We start from the raw sequence: 25,472 nt of genomic DNA, 5'->3' as shown, positions 1-25,472 counted from the left end.
CAACACAGTATCTCATTATTCACAACACTGCGTAGGCTTTGTGAAAACAAAAGGCCGTGTAACGCATTATACAAACTGACAGGCCCATGGCAAACACGACTCATCTTTGAAGTACGTGAAGGGAGCTGCCGAGTACACACTGGAACTCTGTATTTCACCTGCTTCCTTAAAGATGTAGTCTTTTTATACTGCTCTGAAGGAGACAATTTAATTAATTAATTTACAGTGCTATAAAAATATTGCATATTAATCACATTCAAGGATATGCGGGATAGTTCCCATCTACTACGATACCCAGTGGGTCTTAAAACTAAATAAAGAAAGTCTAATGGTTTGTTTCATAGAACCCACTCACCAGATTGTAATATTATTACTAACCAGTGTAACATGGCAGGGGAAACCGCTCACCCTGCTAGCAAGCATCATGCACAGTGCAAGAAAGCCTGGCTCGTCTGCGTTCATGGCCTTAGCGCTTTTAACCTCACCTCGTTTCACAGGTGATAAAATCCAAAATATAAAAGCTTTTGCTCAAAAGCGCTTACTTCCCAACATGTGGGTGCACATACCTTTGTCAAGGGGAAGTGTGTTTGAAAAACAGCAGAGATACTTGTATGCTTTTGATGCCATGGCAACTATACTCACTTATTTCTATTTACTTCTATTAATGTGTTTGTGATGTAATTTACTGCATTGTTTGTGATGTAGCAATATACTATTTCTTTCTAGTTAAAACACTCAGGCATCATGGTATTGAGTCTATGTATCCATTTATTTTCCTTTACCCTTCTCTACATTATCTAATTTTATTTCTTCTGAAACTACAAATTGTAGGTCCTTCATGTTTTTGCATGTGTATTTTTTATATATACAGCATATTTAAATATATTCAAGGATGTTTCAAATCTTACAAGCTTGAATAATTTTCAGATTTTCAAGGTTAAACCACTGATGTGATATTTATTAAAATAAGCCAGGCATGGTCTGAAGTTTGCTGTTTAAACCAACTTTTAATGATGTATCCCACTTACTTGCCAGCTGCATAGACCTCCGCTGTATCAAAAAGATTGACTCCGTTTTCATACGCAATGGTCATTAGCTGTTCAGCCACCTGTGAAAAAGCAACAAGTAAGTGATTGTTGAGCTCTCTTGAACGGAGCGTCCTGGGTCACTATAATGTTTCTGAGCTATACCGAGATTGATGACCTGCTGCACTGAAAGTGCTCCAATCTTCTTTCTCTTCTTGATCAACAGGAATCTATTACCTCACAGTCATGACCCCTGAGCAATGTCGACTTGAAATATATTTGTTTAGATCATTTTTTATGGTACGGATTATTGCGAGGCTCCTAAGTGAATTTGTTGTGTCACTCCAACATCGTATTTCAAAAATTCAAAAAATAAAACCTGTATAACCAAACACATAGGAAATATGATTCCTTATTCATTAAAAATTGAGTGTGTGTGCGTGTGTGAGAGAGAGAGATAGTTTGTGAGTACAGTATGTAGTGTTTGTGTGTTAGGGAGGGAAGTAATCAGAAATGAGATGACTGGACAATGTACAGTACATGCAAATCTCTCACTCACTCTCTCAATATATGTGTTTTATGGAAGGAGAAATAAACACACTCTTCTATAACACAATTCTGTACAAAGAGTTTTCCAAGTCTTCGTCTATTTTAAATAGAATGCAGGATTCATTCTGTTATAATGAAAGCTACACTGTAGCAGCCCAGTGAGCTGGTTCTTCATCATCTCGCAGTGGGAGCAATGTAAACTCAATTAATGCAATAAACTATATAAGAACCTTGCCTGGAGTGATATTCCCAACTGCTTATGGACCCAGACTGACACTGTGCAACCATCTGCATATGAATCTCGCCTCCAGCTTAACTAACATCACCATATGATCCTGACAGCTGTTAGCATACCTTCCTCAACAAAACAGTAACGACCCGAGTTTATACTACTGTATACTGGTCACTGAATCTAAAGGAATTATTTATTTATTTATTTGCACACAGAAGGAGAAATAAAATTGCAGGAGTAAAATCTGAAATGAAAAATGAAACCAGCTAATCAAAGCATGTGAAACCTGACCCCTACAGCGAAGAAATACAGATGTTAACCAAACACAGGTAGTTGTTTTACTGATACTTTAGTAAGGTGACAAGCATGTAAACGATTTTCTGAAGGCCACTGAATTAGGGAAGTGACTCACAGCTGGGTGGTTTCATATTCTTCTCACGGTGAAGATAAATGACACTTACTGCAGCGCGTTTTGTCAAAACAGACGGTTTAACCTTGATTTAACATTTTAGGGAGATATTCCTGTTCAGAGACACAAGGCATGTTCATATCAATGAAACAGTAACTCAGCCATCCAGAGCTGAAGAATAGGGCTTTTGGACCCCCTCATATTTTAGTACCACTAAATACCACAGAACAGCTTGTTAAAAACAAACAAACAAACAAAAAAATGTATGCTGAAGCAGACAGACTGTTAGTTGATACCGTTCACAGGATTCATATTTTTACAAGATTATTTGATTCCAGCAACTGTTTCCAGATGTGTGTGGAGTCTGTTAGATATACAGAAAACATCAAAACATATTAAGCCTTTTAAAATGTATAAATTATAAAATCGCTCTTACCTCATCTGAAATCTGACCTCCAAATGTAACCCAAGTTCCTTAAAACAAAAACAAAACAAAACAAAAAACCTGTGGTTAACATGTTTTTCATGTTTATCTCCGAGTCGTTGGGTATTTTTGTTTTCATATTATCTAACAATATAAGACGCTATGCTTATGCGTTTATGCATCTGTAATGTTTTTCTGAAACAAAAGGCGGCACCTTACCTTGGTTCTGATTTGAAATGGAATCGTTTTCAATTACTGCCTCTACAGCAGCATACACACTGTGTTCTTTTTATCAATATACCAGATCTTCAGTAATCTTTTATTTCAACGCAATCCATTAAAAATAATCTGTAAAATCACACTCCCTTTAACATCTGTATTTGGACAGCTTTCTAGAGGGATAGGGGAACACAGCTGGACTGTGGCTCTCCAGGATGAGGGCTGCCACTCCTGTACTAGGGTTCTGCTTGTACACATGCCTACATTCAGTGATTCTGTGTCTAAGCTGGGATTTGCACCTACAGGCTTCCGTTGCTTTGTCCTTTACTCCATTAGTTAAGTAACGCTGAGCCCCAAGAGGACTGTTTGATTGAACAGAATCAAAACTGACAGAGCTGTAATGGAAGGGACTTCCCAAACGTTCAGCCTTGAGGGAATGCAATCATAGTTTACATCTTGAAATGGATTTACAAATGGTACACTACAACAAAAAAAAAAAGTGCATTACTAGAATATAATAGCTTTTCATATCCTCTGGCTGATGTGCACAAAGATGACATTTTATGGGACATGCTTGTCTCCCGGAGATGTCCTGCTCCATCTTGGGTAAGGATGTTGGCATTAATCTAATTGTGGTCTGAGCTACCAGGATAAATGATCAATTTTAATGTTCTTGTCCTCGCCCACTCACGACAAGAATATTGCATCAATAGCCTATTCATTTTAATTCAATATGCCCACTGAAACAGACTAAACTCCAGTTGGCTTGCTGGATGTTTTTGACTTGCCTATCAATCTACTGAAAACAATGTTGCTTTGGAGAACACACAGTTGCTGGGTGTTGTCTGATGGTGGCTGGTTTTATGCAGTTTGTTTTTAAATGAATTGCATTCAAAATGAATTGACATTATGCTGAAATCTTATCAGGCTTGTAAATATATACTGTGAATGAGGGTTCCACGGTGAAGGTAAAAGTTACAAACAGTAGGTGTTCTGAAGGAATGGAGAAAGCCTAGAGCACAATGCAGTGATGGGTTTCAATTGAGAGAAAGGTTACTATAAAAGGGAAGACGTGAGCAATGTCAAGAAGTGGACTGGAAGATTGCCGAGTGGACTGAGCAGTCCACCCAAGGGTACAGTTCATTATAACTGCTTCCAGTTCTATCAGAATTACCGGCATCATCATCAAAGGTTATCTGCAATAAGTAATGGAAGCAGAGCACAGTTTGCCAAGGTGGAAAAGTAGACATTTAAATGGAAATGAATGTGCTGTGGTGCTTAAGACATTGTAGATTTGTTTTCATTTCATGCCTGCGATGAAGATTCTTGTTCAATGATCCCCAAGGGTCTATTTTGTTATGCAGACTAGTTTGTTGTGCTTTTTTTTCTTCTGGATTAAAGTCTGACTCCAAAGATCTGGCTGAGCTGTCCAGAACTGAATCAAGATCTCAGGTTGTGCATACATGCTGCACAAATAAGCTGAATCAATATTATGTGCTTTAAACTGTGTAGGACATCATTATGTTTTTAAAAAGAGATTCAGATTGAATTTTCATTTGAATTTATGCTGTATTTTGCAACACAATCAATCAAACTGCTAATATTGTTGTGACCTTGCGTTTGGGAAAGCAAGTACCTGGCATTTGAAAGAATAATAATAATAATAAAAAAAACATCTAGGTCCAGGATAGTAGGGTCATTTTAACAACACCCTTAACTGTGTAAAAATAGCAATACATCTTAAGTGATAAAATCTAATTTCTTACTTCATTAGAATTAGCTGCATTGTCCCCAAGCAACGAAGAACAAATATTAATATTACTAACCCTCATAAATGTCGAGTGTCTGAAGGAATCCTAATACAAGGTTGCTTTTAAATTGTCATTGCGAAGGGTCCTGTATTATATAATAATAGCTCTGAGCTGTCTTCTCTGCATTCAACACTGAAAAGGTCATTTTCTACCACTTGACAGTGCCAATTTACAAACACTACAAGGGACTAATCTCTGCCGCTTGAAGATGAGTACAGATCATAAAAAGCACCTGTTCTGTTTTTAAATATAAAAAACACACACACACACATACACACACAATCAGACACACAATAAAAAAAATAAATAAATAAACTATAGGAAATATCACATCATGTGCAGGGTGAGTCATGCAGTCATGAGAGTACATGTTTGCGCCTGGCTATGCCAAGTTGCAGAACTTGGATGGGGATTCCACAAGGTCCACCCTGATGTGTCGAAGATGGAAAATTGGCAGGGCTGGCTTAGCCTCATGCATTAGAGTGACCCACACTAATTAGACACCAAGCTTGATCAGGCAACTGCAGGTCTGGCTTTTGTCCACCAGGGCTGGCCAGTAGTTTGCCAACATTTTCAAACTATAAGATCCTAGGCAAAAAGAGGCATATGGCTTGGTGGTGAGAAAGAATGGAGGACTGTATTTTAGTGAAAAGTTACAGCTTAGCAGTTCCTAACACATATACTGGAAACAATTGTGTTTTCTTTTTAAATAAGAGTTATCATGACCTGACCTTCCCTGAACTCATCAATATCCTCTTATCCAGCAATCTCTTGAGGCGACTGCAATGTCTCAGTCTTAAAGGCCATTGAACACTGGATCCGATAACACATCCGAATTCATTGTGCACCTAAACAGCAAAAAAACGATCATGTGCATTCCCTATTGCATCTTGCGCACTGAGTCTGTAATTGTTGTACAACGGTGCTACGTCAATTTTAGAATCGAAACAAATTTGATTTAATCCGATTTGACGTGCGTTAAAAATCACATTGACCAATGATAAACAACTGGGAAGGAAGACATGTGGGCTCTTGCAGTGCCCTGAACAAAATGGGAACTCTAATTGTCTGTGCCGCCAAACAGAAATTACTTTATGATAAATCCTACAAAGATTACAAAGACTTTGTAAATAAAAAAAAGAACACATATGGAAAGACATTGCCGTGGACTTGGGCATGTATGGATTTTGCGCAGTATAAGTTATTACAAGCACATACTTTTTATTTCAATTGTAGTCGAGGAAGTAAAGAAACAAGGGCCTAACCTGGAGACTCATATCAGAGAAAGAAGAGTGACCGGGCAAGAGCGGCCAGGGCTTAACAGTCACAAAAGAGGGGCAGTACATGAAAATGATGGAAAGTATTTTCGGTAGCTCATTGCTAGCTTCCCAACTTTTAGATATATTTATTACAGGAGCGAGTGTTTGAAAAATGAAATATTGGTCATATGGTTCCTGATGCTATGACAACTGTGTTGTGTAATTTTATTTATTTATTTTTTTCATGTAACAGCATTATTGTAGTCTAGTAAAAACGTAATAATTAGAAAACGTTTTCCATCAGGGTTTGCTGATTATTAATCTTATACTACATTTAACATTTTTTGTGTTCAAAGTTATGTAAGAATTAACAGAATTGTATTTATTTAATTTTTTTAAATACTGAAACTAGATATATTTACTACAAAGCCTCCACTGCACATCAGCGCTCTGAAGTACGATATTGAAGCATCTAGTTTGCAATGTACTGACGGACATCTTTTTCAATGACGCATTCTAAATGGCGTAACAGATACAGTGTGCAAAGGCCTTTAATCCAAGCTTGCTGACAGATCCCCTGCTCAAACTCACATCATGTTTAAGAACCTCTAAAGCTAAACACGAATGCCCTGCAACTTGAAAGTTTTAGGAATGATGTTTGAAAAAGCACGTATTAGCATTATGTGTGTGTGTTTTATGCATTCATATAATCTTTCTTTTTTCATTTTCTGGTGTAAGCTTTGTAAATATGAGCATGCTACTTCGTTTCAGAAGCAATATAAAAGGTACCATAAAACTATACTTATCTGCAGGGGCATAGCTAAGAATGGAGATTTGGTTGGGGCCCAACTTCGGGTGGACAAGCAAGTACCAAAGGTCTGGCGTCACAGGGAATAGTTTACACTATAAACATGATTTAAATCAAATAAAACTCTGAACACATCAAATATCTCCCCGGGGTTTGAGCAGAGCAATGTAGCCAAGACTGAGAATGTATGGTGCCGAGTGAAGCAAGGCAGTTTATAATAGTAGTTGCACATATACACTACAAATACAAAGCACATGTGCATACAACCTACAGAAACAAACACACTGTGCACAATAACTGCAAAAACGGTTTCATTTGACAAAAAATGTGCAAACAGAAACTAAGAAAATCCCCAAACAAAAAAGCTGTATTGATTTTTCTTAGCTGTATTGTAATCTCTCAGCTATATTGTAATAACTTGTTGCCTCTGTAAGTCACCCTGCATAAGGGAGTCTGTCAAGCAAAAATAAAAATCAGGTTAACCTCCTGCTGCCTTCAAACCAAAACTAAAATCTTAGCTGTGCTGAGAATACCTCGTTTCCAGCTAAATATGGCTGCTTTCGTTTTCACTGCATTCTCAGGTGCAGCTAAACAACGATATTGCGTTGGCTGCAAAAAACATAACAAGCAGATAAAATTGATTTTTTAAAACAACCTTGAGTGACACATTCAGCAACGTTTTCAAGTGCAGTGATTTGTCTTTGAAATGCACTGCTGGGGTCTTTGGGATAGAAGTAATGACTGTTGTACCGACAGCAAAAGACAATTCTTATGAGATTTCAGAGCAATATTTTGTCACTACCCACAAGACTCTCTGACAGGATTTTGATCCCGTCTTGCAAAAAGGAGTGTTTGTACCACATCTCTCACCAGTTAACCTATTTCTATCTGTTTTGCATCATTCTCTTTTGCAGGTTCAAGTGGAATAATTTTTTTTTTTTAAATGTTTAACAACCAATCCTATCATAATAATGTTCTTACTGCACTGCTAGCTCAGCTGGGTTCGGTCAAGGAGGTTTATCATAACAAAAAACATTAAAAACAAAAACAACTTTATTGATTTTGTAAAGTACATTTATGTACAGCAATCAGCAGTGTTTATCAAATCAGCAAAATAAAAATTAGCTTAAAATGCACACTGCAATTAATAGAGATAATAGAGAGCAGAAAAGAGGTAGACAAAGAGAAAAACAGGAAATGAAAAGAAAAAAATAGCAGAACTGAAATTAGAGAGTCACATTTGGCGGACAAGAAGAGCAATGCAAGAAACCCAAGATAGCTGGCCTTGAGCTGGCTCGGGGATTGAGGGGAGCTGGACCTGATCTGGAAATGTTGGAAAGGGCTGACAGGCTGTGTGGTATTTTCCTGTGCATCTCTGGAGTGTGAATTAAATATTTTCTAGTTTAAAGAATTGCCCAGGTGGGGCAGCATGATCGAACTAATTAATGAGCTGGAGCTAAAACAAGAGAAAGCATTTCAAAGTGTGATTTCTCTAGGTTGTTGATTAATCTTTTAAAACGCACCTTTAAAAAAAAAACAATAGAAGATGTCTTTGCTGTTTCTGTGTACTGTACATGCCACTGCAGTGCTCCATTACTGCATCTGATTAACATACCCCTATTGCTGAACATCTAAAAAAAAAAAAAGAAATACATATGCAAAAAAGGTTGTCTAAATATCTGCTTATTCTGCCATGATTGGTTGGCTGCTGTTTCACGTGGCTATCTACATTAAGAAGTGTGCAGCATGCAGTTCAAGTATTCTAATCCACTGTGCTGTTTTAATTGTGTAGTGAGGTATACCCCAAGGCTGCACAGTCAGGCATGTTATACACAGCATGATGTACAGAAGATTATGCTGCTTCCGGAAACCCATCTGAAAAAACTCTTCTGTGCATTACAGCCAGTGATTAATTACCTTAAGGATGTTGATTCCCTTGTGGTGCATGGCATCTCTGGGAGAGGTACAGCTGTGTAGTTGATGTAGATGTAGTTTTCCCAGCTATCCTTTAACATACTGGCACCTAAGGAGCTGCTTTAGATGTTGTAATTATTTGTGGCGTTTTGATTTTTTTAAATGTGGTGCTCCGTGTGAATTTTAGTGTTCATGAGTTAGAAGTTTATTGGTTTGCACCATAAGAGATTCTCCTCACAGATATCAACAACCAGTCGAGGGTAGCTATGCTTGGTTTAAAGCACTTTTGCCACTTGTGAAGGTTACTTAACCCAGGGTTTCCAAATCCCAGTCCTGGGAGACCCCTATGTCTACTGGTTTTCATTCCACTTCAGTTCTCAATTACTTAATCAGACCCTTAATTCAACTGATAATGTGCTTAATTAGACCTTTTTAATTGTTCTCAGTTCCTAAAAAGTTGCCGATTTCAAGTTACTTATAAAATTGTATTTAACTTGAAATCTTCACCTGTTTAAAAACTGAAAACAATTAAAAGGGTCTAACTAAGCTAATGAATAGTTCGATTAAGGGTTTCATTAAGTAATTGAGAACTCAGTTGGAATGAAAAGCAGCAGACACAGGGGTCCCTGAGGATCAGGATTGGGAAACCCTGACTTAACTAACCCTGCCACCTAGTCTAGAGTATTAACAAACAAACAGAGAGCCAAACACAACACTGACCTGTCAATCAATTTAATCTAGATAATCGAAGAGTATAACGGCAGACATAATAATCTAGAAATTGTTACAGATGCGTGCGCAGCAAGCACCAAAGCTTGCATATTGAAGGGTGGGTGTGGGGGGGTGGGATTAAATACACTGTTCACAAGCTACTCTACTTTGATTTTTAATTTTTTTAATTTGTTTTAGTTCATCTGGGATTTAACCTTATGCTTTGGGAATGCAATTCAAAAGCATTTTCCACTGTAGCATTTATTTAGGTCACACAGACACATTGAGTGTAGCCACTGAAAACAATGACGCCAAATGATCAGACATACTATATGGGGACATACTGTAGGGAGATTTGCAATTATTACAAATATTTCATCTTTGATGTTCAGATTCTCAAACATTTTTCTTGTAGGATTCAAGGCAGATCCACGCATGTTGTTAAGGCTAGTTTAACAGGCAGTGCTGTGTGATACACTGCCGTTATTGATTCTGTCCCCTGGTTATAAGAGGTTAAAAACTCTAAAACCACAAGTGGAGACGAGTCTAGCCCTCTGCCCTGCTACTCTAGTCAAATCCAGAAAGTCTTTGAGAAAGGAATTTTAGCTTTGTCTTTTAGGTATAGTTTTAGTATAAAAGTATTGCAATCTCCCGATTAAATAGTTTAATGTAATCAAACCTTCAAATTATTTAAAATTGTAATGTTGATTGTGATCTGACATGTTACTCCAGTTCAACTGACCTGCACCAGCAAGTGTTAAGACTTAATAAATTAAGATGGCTCTGAATATACACTTTCAGTAGCTCTGTATTGATTGCACTTTCAGTTTTCAAGTAGCATTTTGACTAAAATAAACACTGAACTCGGTAGTTTGCTCAACCCCGAGAGATGTACACCAGATTCCCTATAACCTTTACCAGAGATACCGTGTTCAAACAAAACAATTAAAAAGGTTAATTAGTTTTAAATTAAATTTGGCCCTGAATTAATTAGCATTATTTTAATTAATTTAAATTAATTTTACTCACCGAGACCCAAACACGATACTCTAAGTCCTGATTTCCCCAGATTCCTGCAAAAGGAGAGAAAAAAAAAAAAACCTTAGAAATATAAACCTGGCTTGCCTGTGCAAAACATCTGAATGCAGTTAACGTATCTTGAGCAATTAAATGTATAGGTGTCAGGGGTACTGACGTATATAACTCAATACAAAAATCTATTCCATCCTATCATATTTAGAATAAATGTAGTTTTCCATTTTAAGCTGTGAACGATTTTCTTTCTGTAATATGGCCAACTGTCAGCCTACTGTGTCAGATGAACATTTGTGAAAATTAAATGCAGTTCAATATATGAGTGTGTCAGACAGCGGTTTTATTGCTAAGATTTGCAACTTTATTGAGAGCCATTATTTCGTATTCAGCCTATTAATGTATGAGATTCCATTAAACAGATTTGACACAATCCATGTGGTTCATATAAATTATGCTCATAGACTGTGTTTTTTTTGTACTGACACTTGCCAGTCAATGCAATTACACACAGAAAAGGTAGCACTGGCATGCACCAGTCTCTGCACATTTGAACGATTGTTTTACTGCAATTGATCAAACTATCACTGTCTTTTACTTTGAGTTAGTCTCTATACAGATGGAGACTAATGCTCATTTTCTAGCTCATAACTCCTGAAAAATGAAGAAAATCTATTTTAGGTGATTTTTTCTGATTGGTAATGCCATATTAAATCACTTCTTTGAATTTATGAGTTGTGCATCTGGGGGGAATCTGCAGTCAGGTGTTTTATGGTAATGGCCACTTTGCAAAGGTATTATATAGCTGTTGAAACAGGGTTAGACAGTTGGTAATGACCGCCACTCTGCCGACTGACAGGTAGACTCGCATTGTAAGGGAATCCAGCTGGCTTTTGGCACTGTTAAGGGTGAGACCCACTCTAACCAGATGATCATCACGATCGCCATGTGGGCCACTGCTCCGTCCTGCGACTGGGAGCAAATCAACCAGTCTTCCAGGTAGTTCATCACCCTGATTCCTTGCAGCTGCAAGTGGGCTAGGATGGCATCCATGCACTTGGAGAACGTGTGGAGGGCTAAGGAGAAGCTGACTGGCAGCAAGGAAAACTCCAAGACGCTTCCCTGAAAGGCGAAGCGGAGATATTTCCTGTGAGCAGGACGAATGGGGATTTGAACCAGTCGGTGCCAAGACTGCACCTCCTGCAGAAAAAACAGAAACACCAGGCCTGGGGGGTGAATCCTGCGCCGCTCTGAAAACAGAGCGGCCTGTTCAGGCACTGCTTCCCAGGGAACCTGGAAGAACTTGGAGGCTCGCTCCATAAGCTGAGCTTGAGTAGTACCAATCTCTGAGGTAACCACCATGTGAGGGCGGGGTCGATCCCAGGGCTGGTACCAGAGGCAGAGCTGGGGGAAAAGCCTGCTGCCTGACCAGATACTCCAGAACCTGAGCCATTGAATCTTGCCTGCTTACTGCTCCCTGAAGGAGACTTTGAGCGGCTGCAAGCTTGATGGGCTGGAGCTTGCACCAAGGACGTTACTCCCATTGGCAGCTCTGACATAAAGTGCTCAGTAAATACCTGACCTGTGGCAGGCATATCTCAAAAGAATTGTTGTTGGTCAGCTTCGAATTGAATGGGAACATGACCATTTTATAATTACAGAAACAGGACCATGGCAAAGGCAGAGCATCTAAAAAAGTGAGATTTAGAATAGGCCAATTAAAATGAATAGTCTAGGGGGCTCCCGAGTGGTGCATCCAGTAAAGGCACTCTGCATGGAGTGCAAGATGTCCAGGCTATTCCACTGCCGGCCGTGGATAGGAGTTCCCAGGGGGTGGCACACAATTGGCCGATTGTTGCCCGGGGTGGGGAGGGCTTAGGTTGGCTAGGGTGTCCTCGGCTCACTGCGTACCAACGACCCCTGTAGACTTGCCTGGCACCTGCCTGCAAGAGGCCCAGAGCTGCATGGTCCTCTGACGCTGTAGCTTTGAGGTAGCTGCATGGCGGTCCTGCAGAGTGAAAAGAAGCAGACGGCTGAGGACACACTTTTCGGAGGACTTGTGTGTTCATCTTGGTCTCTTCAATTGGACACTTCAAATTGGGGATGAAATGGGGTAAAAAAAACAATGGGCAATTCCAAATTTAAAAAAAATAAATAAATAGTCTATTCCTTTCTTTCAGGAGTGAGACCAAAAAATGTACGTAAAAAAAAATCAAATAAGTGAGTCTCACTCCAAATCTCTCCAATGGTTTGGTTATGTGCTTGGGGGACTTAATATTGGTCCATGGTCCATGAAATGAGGGAGGTGCCCTGTAAAGAAGAGGCCAGACAGCTAATCTCTCAAAATAGGCTATTGAGGAGTAATGGAATTTTAAAGCCAGGGTGCAGAGGGATGTAGAGAACCTATATATAGTGAAGAATTACACAGCTTGGTTAAACAATTACCAGTACTTTGATTCAGTGGGCCACTGTTCTTACCCTACAATTAGGCATAGCTTATATAGAATAACAGTGCTATAAGCAGAGTACTATATAAATTGCATTTTTAATGCAACTGCCTCTCAGTTTTTCAAAAGCAAGAATCCGGAATTGGATTATCCAAACATATTTTATTTTGGTCTATAATTATAAGTATGTTCAATACATCCTTATGCAATTTTGCAAAGCCTTTTATTCTGAAATGTCATCAGCATTTTTTTCTGAAAAGATAAACACACTCTTTAATGTTACAGAACTACAAATAATTTGGGAATACTTACGCACCCTTGAATTCAATTCCTGGGTTGTTTATTTCAAGTTTCTCTTTCAGAAAACAACAGGAAGCTAATGACGTAAATGTCTTTCCCCCCCAATGTGTGTTGCCAGAAGGGTTGTGATAATTGAGTGTCGACTTTGCTACTAGAAAACGTTGGTTTAACAGCAGCATTTCCAGCTCCACAACATGGGAATGATTGCATGGCTGCTAATGCGATCCATGGTGTGACAAACAGCAATACATTACAGATTGCATCTGAGTAGCACACATCATGGATACAAACAGAGGGATTCCCAAGTGTAAATAACGTCCAGCTTGCAGTCAGTTCTAATCCTGGGAGTTCCCATGAGCTCCCTGTGTTCCTTTTGAAATGTTACTGTGTCTTCAATACTGGCAGATGGCTAACAGCTTTGGAGCTGAGAGATGAGGAGGCAAATCAAATATCTGTAAAATGTTATAATGCATGTTGCAGTCAGTGTCCCATAAAATTCCTTGGCGTCAGTTTTCGATACTGTTCAATAGTTTTTCCTTGTGTGCGCTCAACTTTATCAGTGTACTGATCACTCCCATACTGGATCTTATCCATTTGCAAGGAACACAATGTTATTCCAAAGGTCTTGTAGAGTAAGAGGAAACCCCAGGTTCCTACAGCACATGTAAATTTCGAAATGGTGGCAAAATACAGAGAACAACAAAAAAATGAAACAGCCAACTACTTGTCTTAGTTTCTTATAACAGGGGTTTATAACTTGATAACAACCTTCTTAAATATGTAACAATTCTATGCATATGCGTTTCTGTGAGCTTTCAGAAGAGAAAAGCTAAATATCAACAAGGCAGGGGAATAATGGACTGTCAGTTATTACACAATGAGCAGCTGACAAACAACTTCACTAAGTACATAAAATTAGGAAAATGTACATTGTTAAAGTGGTTTATTCATTTATTAAAAATATTTCATTTGCTGAATTATAATTGAAATCTAAAATCTCACTGCTTGACACTGAAGGTCAAAGGTGCAGACTGGGAGTGGGGCGACGTGATCTATCTACCACCCTATAAATCAACCTCATCTAAGACAAGGAAATTCATGTACATCCGTGCTTTTGCGAAATTGCTATCTTCAAATGGAGTCAATTATATTAAAAGAAGGCAAATGGAAAGAAATCTATTCCCCTGAAGTATATCTAGGTTTCCAGCATACTGCAGCTTGATGACTATGATCACTAAACAGCACAGCGCTGGGGGGAGATTTAGACTCATGACCCTGAGGTCGGAAGATGAAGGCTCTGTCAGATTGGCTAAAAGAGGTTCCTTCCACAGTAAATGCTGTTTTGCTGTCCATCTCTCTTTTCCTGCTAAGATCACACCACTTTGCATTACAGGGTTTTCTTGAGTACCACTGTAAGGTAAACATGTCATTACCTTCCCTCTCCCATGGTTATACTATGCATTTACCATAGTTTATCCTGGTTTGCCATGTTTATTAATGTGCTTTACTATACTTCGCTGGTCTTTACAATGCTTACACTGTGCTATGCTTTCACTATGGGACATTTGTATAAGAGTAACTGGGGATTACCTGTATAGAGATTGTACAATATTAAGTATCCCTACGTGTGTACAATGTCAATATCCATACAACGTATAGGTAACTATTCCTCTTTATTAGTGCACACAAGCCCCTCGATCACTGGGACATGCTGAAAGCAGCAGCAAAACACATAGCAACAGAAAATATAGAAGGAAGAGAAATTAGGGTTAAAAAAAAACAAACAAACAAAAAAACAAACACAAAACCAGACCAGACCAACCGTCAAAGACCACTTTCAGATGATTGTAAGCCTTTTTTTATTTTTTTATTTTGAAGCCATCAGTTCAGCTCGAGTTATCAACATCTTACGAGTAAGAGGCTTAAAAGGGTAGGAACGAGTACTGTGACCCCCATAAAGCTTTAATTCATATATCATATGCCTTGATAGTGTATTCTTTAATAATCCTCAAATAGGGCACATGTGAAAATGAAAACTACTGGAAATCGATGCAAACTAATAAAACATAAAACACATTTTTATAGATATTATAACCTAAAATGATACAAAATTAGTTAGAAAGTGCTTTACAATGCCCGTAAATTGCAGCTAACAACTGCATGCATATCATTTGCATAGGTCTGGTGTGTGCAGTTTTGAAAGAAACACATGTTACAGCAAACTATTTTCACTTGAAAACATCCAAACCTGATCCTACACTAGGTTAAAAGAAAAGTCTGTTTTCAAACCGTGCTTTTAGACTGTCTTGTACTTTCCGGCTCATTTCACTTGGAGAGTGAAACTGTCCCCTTCACTGGATTCTTTCCTGTCAATAAACATTCAACAGCTTCCCTTAATGCCTGACATGCTTTCAGTCAGGAATGTGCTTTCACACAGGTGAAATGACCCAGAAACTTCAAACGCAAACAGATAACCCGAGAATTAGGCATCTGCATCCGAATGCTAAAACATGTTTCTTTTTAAACAGGACATCTGAGACCTTTGTAGCTAACAGAAGTGCAAAATGGCTAAGATTAATGATTGCTTGGTAAACTCTAGGTAGTATACAGTACAGACTCCAAAGGCTATAGCAGATGTATCCTAGAGCCTCTAAAAAAGCATTTACAGTACATGCAAAAAGCACTTTTATGAAAAAAAAGGAGTGCAATAAAAAGGAAACTTTCAACATATGAGTACAACAGAAAAACAATACTGTAGATCACGCAGGAGAAATGTGCTCACTTGACTCATGAAAAGTGAATGGAGAGGTTAATATAAATTACATGTGGGTGTCTAACTAGGAAGGGGTATTTTTTATCATGCTTGTATAGGATTAGTTCATGTTAAGTACGCACACATGATGACGATGGATTGGGAATATTAATAGGTTGTTAGGAATGCCAACCCTTTGAATCTCACAGTTGTCTAGCTGCTTGTTTAAATAGAGGAATGCCAAATAGAGGAAGATGAAAAAAAACAGACAAATTCAGCCTTTACATGTGTCCGTTCCGGTTTACAACAGCTGCAGTATATAATTTATGTTATTAATCCTGAAGTAAGGATCTGATGTTTGCAAGACAGTTTAAACAGGACTTTTTTATTATTTCATAAATAGGTTTCCTAAGATTCCGAAGGACTGAAAAGATAAAATGCCTGAAATCTTTTGAAACGCTTACGGTTTTGATTTTCCATCACCTGTGCCTTGTAAAAACTATTTGATGTTCGAAGCACAAACCAAGATTGTAGTCAAAATGACCTTTTGATTAGGTCAAAATCAAGTTGGCCCAAATATACGCCTTAAATTACCCAGAATCAAGCATAGATTATTGTCATTAGCAGGCTTCAATTGTAGTTTTGAAGAGCAGTAATTATTTATTGCTCGTTACTGTTCAATTCATCATTAAAAGCTTAATGGTAGTAGAGTTTGGACTGAGCATGTAATGCATGCATTTTACAATTTACAGCACACTTGCTTAGAGGATGGCTTCTTTAGAAAAAGCCTGCCTACGATGATAACAGATGGCACAACATACTGTTCAGAGAGATGCTGCATTGGGTTGTGTTATACTGTTCTTTACAAAATCTCTGCTCCCTCAGTACAAGTAAGAAAAATTGCATTTATTGTGCCACCCCATTCTCTCCCGTTCTTCCATGTAATGTAATGCAAAGTTTTTGGAATTATTTCACATCATTTCTAAATTCACATCTTTTGCATGAACATATGGTTAATGTTTATTTTACCACACTAAAACCTGAATCTGGGCATTATGTGTTGAGATAATACTTGAATGATAGATAATCACAGTTAGCAAGGTACAGCATGGTGCTCTCTGATCAGTTCATTTATTCTGTACCAGTAAACCTCCCCCCCCGGTACAGATGATGGTACGTTAGGTAAACTCCTATTTGTTTTACTGGAATCTGAAGGTGGTAACGAGTTTAACTTAAAGCATTCTTTGACAAACTGGGATTGCACAGCATTATCCCCCTCATGCATTAATATAATATCTGCAAGAACTATTTGAATAAATGAACAGCACATGGCTCAGTATAATAAGACCATTCTGTTTCTTTTGTTCAGAAATCCACATGTAGTTTGTTAAGGTTGTCATGCGTATTCATATATGGAGGTTTTCGATAGCATCTGATGCTTTATCATGAGACTTGCATAGTAAAAACAACATATCCTGAATAGAAAAATATCACTAGTGAACAAAAAAAAACTCAAACTTTAAGAGCGAGTGAAAACATAATGAACTCCAAACCCCCTAGAAAAGATTCACTGATATAATACCTTATTTAGTCAAACAAAAAAGTCTTTAAGTAAGCCATGAGTTTTTAAAGCCACAGAAAGCCTACACTTAGGTACAATACAAAACTGAACAGAAATATACACAGCAATCTGCCCGAATAATGTATTTTGTTGATACGCTCATTTGAGCAATGTATGGTAGTTAGGATTGAATTGTTCTGTTAAGTTAATAATTGTAATTCTGCTCCACCAATTCTAAATAGCAAGAGTGAATCTTTCTAGATGACATTTAATTAGCGGCTCCATTAAGGCACTGGTCTAATTCCAAGATTTCAGAGAGCAGGTTGCAAAAATCCACTGCAATATCTCACTATGGTCCAAAAATGAGGATAAGGAAAAGACCTTTGCATATCTGAGTAAAATATGATGACCTTTACTAAACTAGTGCATGAAACGATATATAAAAATATGGAACAATACAGATATATCAAACCACACCATACTGAGAAAACCGACAAACACAAATAATTACTATAATGGCCTGCCTCTGCTCAAGAGAACCACAGGTGGGAATGGCAGGGGGTGTTGGGGTCAGGATTGAGGTGTGCTTGCCGAGCTGTCAGTGGGAGTTCAGCGGATAAGGAAAAGGTTCTAATTTCAGCACTGAAGATTCCATAGGCTGACTCCTGGCAGGGGAGCCTGTCTAGATCATCAGAAACAAGTTGAAAATAGCACAATGTACAAACTCCACCCCCACCCTCTACACACACCTGCATTGACCTCACAGCCCAAAGCAAAGTTTACAATCCAGCCATTTGTAGTGTTTGTTCAAAGCCACGCAATTCATCTAAATATGAAGCAGTCACTTAGTAACACTAAAAGGACTGGTGTTATTATTTGTGAAGTGTAAAATAACTCAGATAGCACACTGACCATAAAAAGCATCTTATGTAACGAATTTCCTTTCCAATTTCAAACAAGCCCTTACAGGAATCCCACTGCAATTACAGCAGAATTGTAAAATGGGAAATCTCACATCACAACAAGACATGCACATCACTTGGACTGTTTCTTGGATTCATTGCTGCATGTCGTAAGTCAACTATTGTTAAATGATGTCATCCTCCTCAAATGTCTGCTGTGTTGTGGACACATTACTCATTTTACAGAAGACAAACAAAATAAGTATTCTTTAAGCAAAACATTCAAATCACGTTTGTGAAAAACAAACACTAAATCCATGCATACAAAGAAACAGAAGATGTTGTAGTCATCTTTGTATTACTTTAGTATAAATACATATTAATTTGGATTCATATGTTGTTTTTTTCTGACTTTATGTGAACGAAAAGACACACATTTGCCCATTTTCCCATTGGAAATAGTGATATTTTGAAATATCACTGTCCTGGTCTCAAAAGCAAAGTTTGTGGGGAATAATAGCCATTTTCTATACTTTTGAGGCATAAGCAATTAGGAAATAACACTTACTACCCAGGAATAAAAATTGTGTTACATAGTGTAATCAATTAGAGTCTCAGTGATGTATTGGTATAGGTGAACAATTGCACAAAGGGGTCTTTAGTACTGTAGACACAAAGTTCCATCTCTGTACCTTCTGAGTCATGTAAAACAGCCCTGCTGAGTTAGGGGACTGACAGGAAAGTGAGGGGGACAGAAAGGGAACAGAGTAAACCTATATTGCTTCTGGCAGGATATCCCTGACCTTGTCAGAAGAAAACGGCCCAATCATGTACTGTCAAGGTGTTAGAACTATATGAATTATAACATAAAGCACAAATTCTTCAAAGAGCAATCTTCCACAGACTATACAAGGAGCAAGGTAGGTTTTGCATCGGAAGTAAATAAAAGCTTTGAATTATTATTTTTTTTGTATTAGGGTTAAGCTTGTGGATGCAGGAGAGGCAGGAGTTAAACAATTCTGGATGCTCAGTTTCACTCGCTGGTAGATAGCTGAGCGATGGTATAGATTTAAATTCACATCATTACCAACTGCGGCAGACTTACTCAGCAATATTCGCTTATGAGCACAGTAAGAATCAGCCTTTATTCTCAAAAGACAGCAAAACTAATTTGCTTTATATAAGTGTAGATAATTTTCCTTGCTACCACTGCGATACATTTAAGTGCACCGCATGGCTACTTCACAACGCACTAACCTAGTTTCCAAACACAACAACATAGCTTACTTTGACCCTTATCTCCAGACTTGCTTTCAATGATGTAGTTGTTATGTTTATTACACTACATCCTGTAAAGAACTGCTTGCATGCCTGTAACTCATTTGTCAGATCTGATAATGACCCTGAATTTAATTAGGCAGTAATTGATACCCTACCTCATCACCTCATCTTAATTGCTTTGAATCTTGTGCCCAACTGCTTTGTTTCTAGGCTTTAAAAGCATCTCTAAACCCATTTGCTTCAGCCTCAATGTCTGACCCCCCCCCTCCCCCTCCCTTTCTCCACCTCCAACACCCACTGCCATTTCAATTACTGAGCAATGCTTCATTTGACTTAAAAGAACGTTTCCCTTCTCAGGTGTTTTTCACGTACAAGAAAAGTTCTTCAGTGAAAGATTCATATTAATGTGTCAGCTGTTAGATTGCAGTGTAGCTCCACCATTCAATCAAACTTGAGGGCAGGTGATCTGAACTTTTGTGGGGTTTGAAATCAGCTTTTTTTTTTGTTATTCCGAAGTTGCAATGCCAAGTCTAACCTTCAGATAACATTGTCAATTATTTTGACACAGCTCCTGAGACAGCGGAGATAAACATGTTCTGGCTACACTTCAGAAAAAGAGGCTGAGGAATTCAGATTCAGCCTGACCTGGGATAAATGTTGGCAGAAAGAGGTTCAGGATGTACTCGAGTTGGATGCTAATGTAAATTCAATACCTTTTTTTTTTAAATGAAAGCCTGCTATCATCAAATGCTTCTTGAGTAGCAGCACATAATATAAGATAATCTAAGACTTCAAAAGATCCCTTCAAGCATTCCTTAAACCAAACTTGGTTTAACCCTTTAACCAAAACATCTTTATTTAAAACCACCTGTTAAGGTTGTGTGTTTCTATGTATTTTTTCATATACAGTATTTTCAATCCCAATAGACATTTTTACAGCCCCCTTCCAGAAAATGGGCTTGTTCACAAAGCTAAAGCTAAAGCAGTATTTAAAATCTTGCTCTCGTGAATTAATCAATATTGATTTATTTCCAACCCATTTCCAGAGCATTGTCTTTCATCTATCAGGTTTGCACACCATGTTCAGATTGACTCCCCGGGGGAAGAAGAATCCAGTCATGCTCTCAGACTCTGTTACATGTAGTCTGCAGAGCTGGGGGTAAGATATATACAACAAAACAGAAAAGAAAATAGTTCAGCCAGGATTCAATATGGGAGACATCAGTACACATGAACAAACTATATTAGAGGCCCATCTACAGTATTTTGTGAAAAGGAACTAGACAATGTTTTTGATTTATTGTGGCAGAATAAACCAATGGACTTCCTCCTTGATTACTATTGCTTCAAAGTATTATTATTGCTTCCACACTGACATTCCCCACCATGGGTACTTGAAACTACTAACAGCATAAAGCTTTTGAGCTGATTAGGTTTACAAAATGAGGATTATCTTAATATATTCATTTTACAGCTCAGCCATTTTTAGCACATGTCTAACCGCTTTCCTCTAATTTATCCTTGGCAAAAATAAAAATGCAACCTTTCATGGCGAACAAACATTATTTATAGCTCAATAAGGTTTGGGTGTGCGTGTGTGGCATTTGTGTGTGTAATATTTTATTCATCAAAAATACTAAAGAATCAAACCTTGCGTTTTGTACCTTAAGAATCTTTAACTACTGCCTATTAAAACTTGGTGGTGTAAAAAAAAAACAAAAAAACAATAATAATTTATGTCGTCATGGAAACAGCAAGAGGCATTGCTGTTCGTGCTGAATATACAATGTTGAGTAATCATTATATTCGATAATGTTCAGTTTAGCCAGTTAAAAAAGTTAAAAAAAAACAAACATCAGGATGTTTCTTTAACATTATTATAAATAACGAAGAGAGGTTGTTAAAGGACTTTCAGACGTTGTGCTGCTGGGATAATCTTCCTTGCTGTGAGGGTCTGGGTGAAAAACACAGCCTTTAATTATTTCTAATCTTCAAAATCACCCACAGTATGGGCGATGGAAATTAAGAAATGAATGTATTTCCCTTTTCCGAAGCACACTATTAATTTATTAATTGGCAAATTGTACTTGCCGAGAAACCTGTGGATTTTAACCAGTCCCTATTCCACCCCTGTGTGATACTATGCAATAAAACAAGGATTACCTTGACTGGGGTCCTGCAAAGGGAATAGAAAAAAAAATTCACTGCAGAGGCTTACAACCAGTGTATTGATTAAACTAACGTTATTGCAGTTATAAGCATCTTGGATGCATGTACTCAAAGCGCCCTTTGAAAGATCAATAAAGACTTGTGAAAAGGGATTGAAATAAAATACAAATTCAAATGCTTTCCTCGTATATCAAGGTCATAAAAGCTGATGTTGTGATTGAACACAGTATTGAAACCCTATACAGTTTGGGTACATGTGTAGTTCTAAATGCAGGGTCTAATCAAATTGATTTAAAAATGGTGGGAAATCTAATTAATCGCCATGGTAAAAATGAACAGGCTGTGAGGAAAAATCTAAAACTGTGTGAGAGAGTCTCTTTAGTGTGTTTCTGTCTTTGAAAGTAACTAAAATGGCTGGTTTAGTCCTCTTTTAATATTTAAAAAGTGGAAGGGTGTAAAGCCTGTTAATCTTTCAATAGCCACTTTATATTTCTCTACACTAGGGAGAAACAAGCTTGTAGGTGCTTTGTTTGGTAAAGGAATATTCTTCACAAATTGAAATGAGAGTATTATGATCACAGATAGTTTCCCTCTCACTGATGATCTTTAAGCCTGCATTTGTGTTGAAGACACGGTTTTGTGTATCCATTCATTTTCCAAAAAACAAAACAAAATGAGAATGCAATTAGATACAATCTGAAAACATACTATTTGGGTTGAATGATGTGTCTGATGCTACCAGCACATCTTTAAATACCTGGTAAGGTTGACAAGGTGGATCATGGGGGACATGGTTTCCCTTGGTAACTGGGTTAATATAGAATTTCATAATTGGGCCAGTGATAGGATCATTAGTGATTCCTCTTCACTTGCTTTGTAGTAAATAATACGTCCATCTTGATAAGAGACTGCAGTGTGTGCATCTGCTAAGCTAAAAGAAACAGCTCTGCTCTACAAGATTTTAGTTAGAACTTTCACAGATATAAAACAACCAAATGTCATGGGTCTATAAGATGTTGGAAGGTCTCCAAAGGCATTTGGCACTATCTGCTTTCCAAAGCGTGGGACAGTGCTGCCTGTCCAATACAGCATGACGTAAATCAACTGTATTGAGTGATGGTGATGGTGAAATACACCACCCAGCATACAAATATCAGTTACATTTCTCTTTAAAAGTACATCCCATCAGGTATCAGGGATTAGCTTGGGGAACCCAATAACCATCCTTGTATCTGCCTGCCCAACTTCCTGGTCTCAATCTAACTGAGGATCTATTGTATAAACTTGACCAACACCGTCATATTCATTGAAATAACCTAAACGCTAACCTTTGGATTTAGTACAACAGATTTCCTGCTATAAAAAATGAGAAACATCAAGTGTCCACAAAAGTAGGTTGATTTGAGAGTATTATTGGATTCCCAATATTAGCAGATGTTGTTCATGTTACAACAGAACTATAATATGACCCTTACATATTACCAGTGGTGTAGTCGAGCCAGAACAGAATAGACAAGCTAAGCCATATGACTCACATCTCCCGCACAACTGTCTGACTCAGTCAATAGTCCACTTGATGGAATGCAAAGAGCAGTTGGAATGTCTTCTGTTACAAACTACTTCTTTAAGAAGGCTAAAAAAGCTGACAAAGATGACAGTGACGGTGCATCGACTACGACTGTGGACCCAAACACAAATGAAGCCACTGACACACACAGATACATACATCAAGCAAATTAGATAAATGCATTGCCTATTATACAGCTGTGGAAAATAGTTTTGCATCACTTAGAATTTTAGGATTGAAACATGAAAAGCAAACAACTACGAACATAATTTAAATATTTTATTAAACATAGTGTAATCAAATAAACTACAAAATGATAACACAACATTCTACCGGAAGCCAAAGTAGTTCAGTATTTCATGTTAGATTTTAAAATGTCACATTTTTCCATTTGTGTCAGTAAAACTACAAAGCGGTAATTCAATATGTTAACGTAACATTATTCAGCAGGTTTCAATTGAGTTTATGAAGCAAAATTTGTTGACTCTATAGGAAGATGCAACACTTTTGGCCATAGCTGTACCTGTTACTAGAAGGAACATATCAAATCTAAATTCGTATAATAATTCTTGTTTAAGAAAATCAACATTTTAGTTCCAGAACCTTCAGATTTAGGACTACACCACTGCACATTATTGCTCTGACCCCCCCCCCCCCCCCCCCACCCCCCCAAATCTAAAATGCTAAATTGATGTTGTGGGAATATTAAAAGCCAGTAGTGAAACCACATTGACTGTTCACTGTGGCTATGTTCCTATTATATAAATGCTGTGATTGTCCAATTAAAGTTTTCTACAGTGAAATCCCCCAAGGGCACCGCTCTGCTGCTCTGTAAGGATACATTGGCATTGCAAGTCCCTTTACAATGTAATATCACAATATGACTAGCACATCAAAGTGACAGTGTGAACTGCACAGTGCTAGATAAGCCATTCCAGATCGGGGAAAAAAAAAAACATTTGATAAATCCAACGTCACTGGTCATCACAGAAGGCAAGTAAAGATCCTGTCTCACAGCTCTAGTGCTCCTTATAGCACACAAAATAACTGAATTAAACTCTTCAAGGTAACCGAGAAATTGCCTTGCCATAGATGCTCTACAAGATAATAAATATGAAAGTGTATGGATCTGGACAGCCCTACATTCATCATAACATCCTTAATATATTTTCTGATGTTGCATTGATCCATATCTGAAAACAGGTGCTTATGAGCAAAAGAATAAATAAATCACAACTAATTTGGGTTATCTCATAAACCCATCCACCTGCTCAATAAATATTCTGCTTAACTCTGTGCTTATCACATTGCAAAGTAAAGGATCAGCAAGGCTATGAGCTCACCAGTACATTTTTAAATGGATTGTTTTAAAAAAGATTAATTTAATGCGCACGATGTGCTATACATTCCCCACAGACTTTTTTTAAAGGCATAAGCAAAACTGACACAGAGATTTACAACTTAACACAAAAAAAGTAAATTTTAAAAAAGAACCCAATTCCATACCTATATTTCATTCCCGTCAGCTTTGCAGTCGACTCCTTTAGAGAAATGTGATTCTTCGGCGCGAATGCTCCAAAACTTCTTGCAATAATAGCCACTGTTCGGAATTTAGCCCTGGCTGCATTCACCACGTTGGGGCTGGTTGCATTTTGCTTGCCGTGCCGGTCATCTCCATTCCGACCCTTTAAGTTGTGATCGGTGCAAGCGATGGAGACCTGCATGGCTTTATCAGTTAAACTTCTGCTGAAAATAACACAATCCTTGACTAAACACACTGCTAACTTCTCCCTTTAAGAGAAACAACACTCAAATTAAATTCGCTGGTATTCACAGGCTGTCAGAAAAAAAACCCCCCCACACCCCACCCCCCCCCCCCCGGGGGGGGGTTATTCCGGAATGATGTCAAATGAGCATCAGAAGAGAGGTATCCACTGTGTGCTCTGTAAAGCTAAGTGCAAGTGGCAGAACCAGTGAGTGATGCAGTGCAGAACAGGTCACTCCTGCATTCATGGAAAACCAGAATATGCTGCAATCACAAAATGAATTCTCTTTTTCTTTTTGTTAAATCGGCATGCACTTAGTGCAGCTTTCTAAAGT

The 25,472-nt window shown here is 37.9% G+C and overlaps 1 protein-coding gene across 2 annotated transcripts in view; it reads right to left on the bottom strand.

Annotated features, from left to right (window-relative positions):
- The window catches only part of kcnab1a (potassium voltage-gated channel subfamily A regulatory beta subunit 1a), a 52,395-nt gene that overhangs the window by 13,892 nt on the left and 13,031 nt on the right, over positions 1–25,472 (bottom strand). Inside the window, exons 1-4 of one of the 2 annotated variants that reach the window (XM_041271039.1) lie at positions 24,879–25,208; positions 10,391–10,434; positions 2,652–2,689; positions 1,029–1,108 (exon numbers count right to left, since the gene is read on the bottom strand). In XM_041271039.1, coding sequence (XP_041126973.1) covers positions 1,029–1,108; positions 2,652–2,689; positions 10,391–10,434; positions 24,879–25,096 — 380 coding nt within the window. In that variant the 5' untranslated portion in view covers positions 25,097–25,208. Of the gene's footprint in view, positions 1–1,028; positions 1,109–2,651; positions 2,690–10,390; positions 10,435–24,878; positions 25,209–25,472 lie in introns of those variants that run through there. The other variant, XM_041271038.1, reaches the window with a different exon arrangement.

Source organism: Polyodon spathula, chromosome 14, assembly GCF_017654505.1.
Source record: "Polyodon spathula isolate WHYD16114869_AA chromosome 14, ASM1765450v1, whole genome shotgun sequence".
NCBI classification, from domain to species: domain Eukaryota; kingdom Metazoa; phylum Chordata; class Actinopteri; order Acipenseriformes; family Polyodontidae; genus Polyodon; species Polyodon spathula.
The sequence above is the reverse complement of the archived record's forward strand: the minus strand, read 5'-3'. Positions and strand labels throughout refer to the sequence as shown.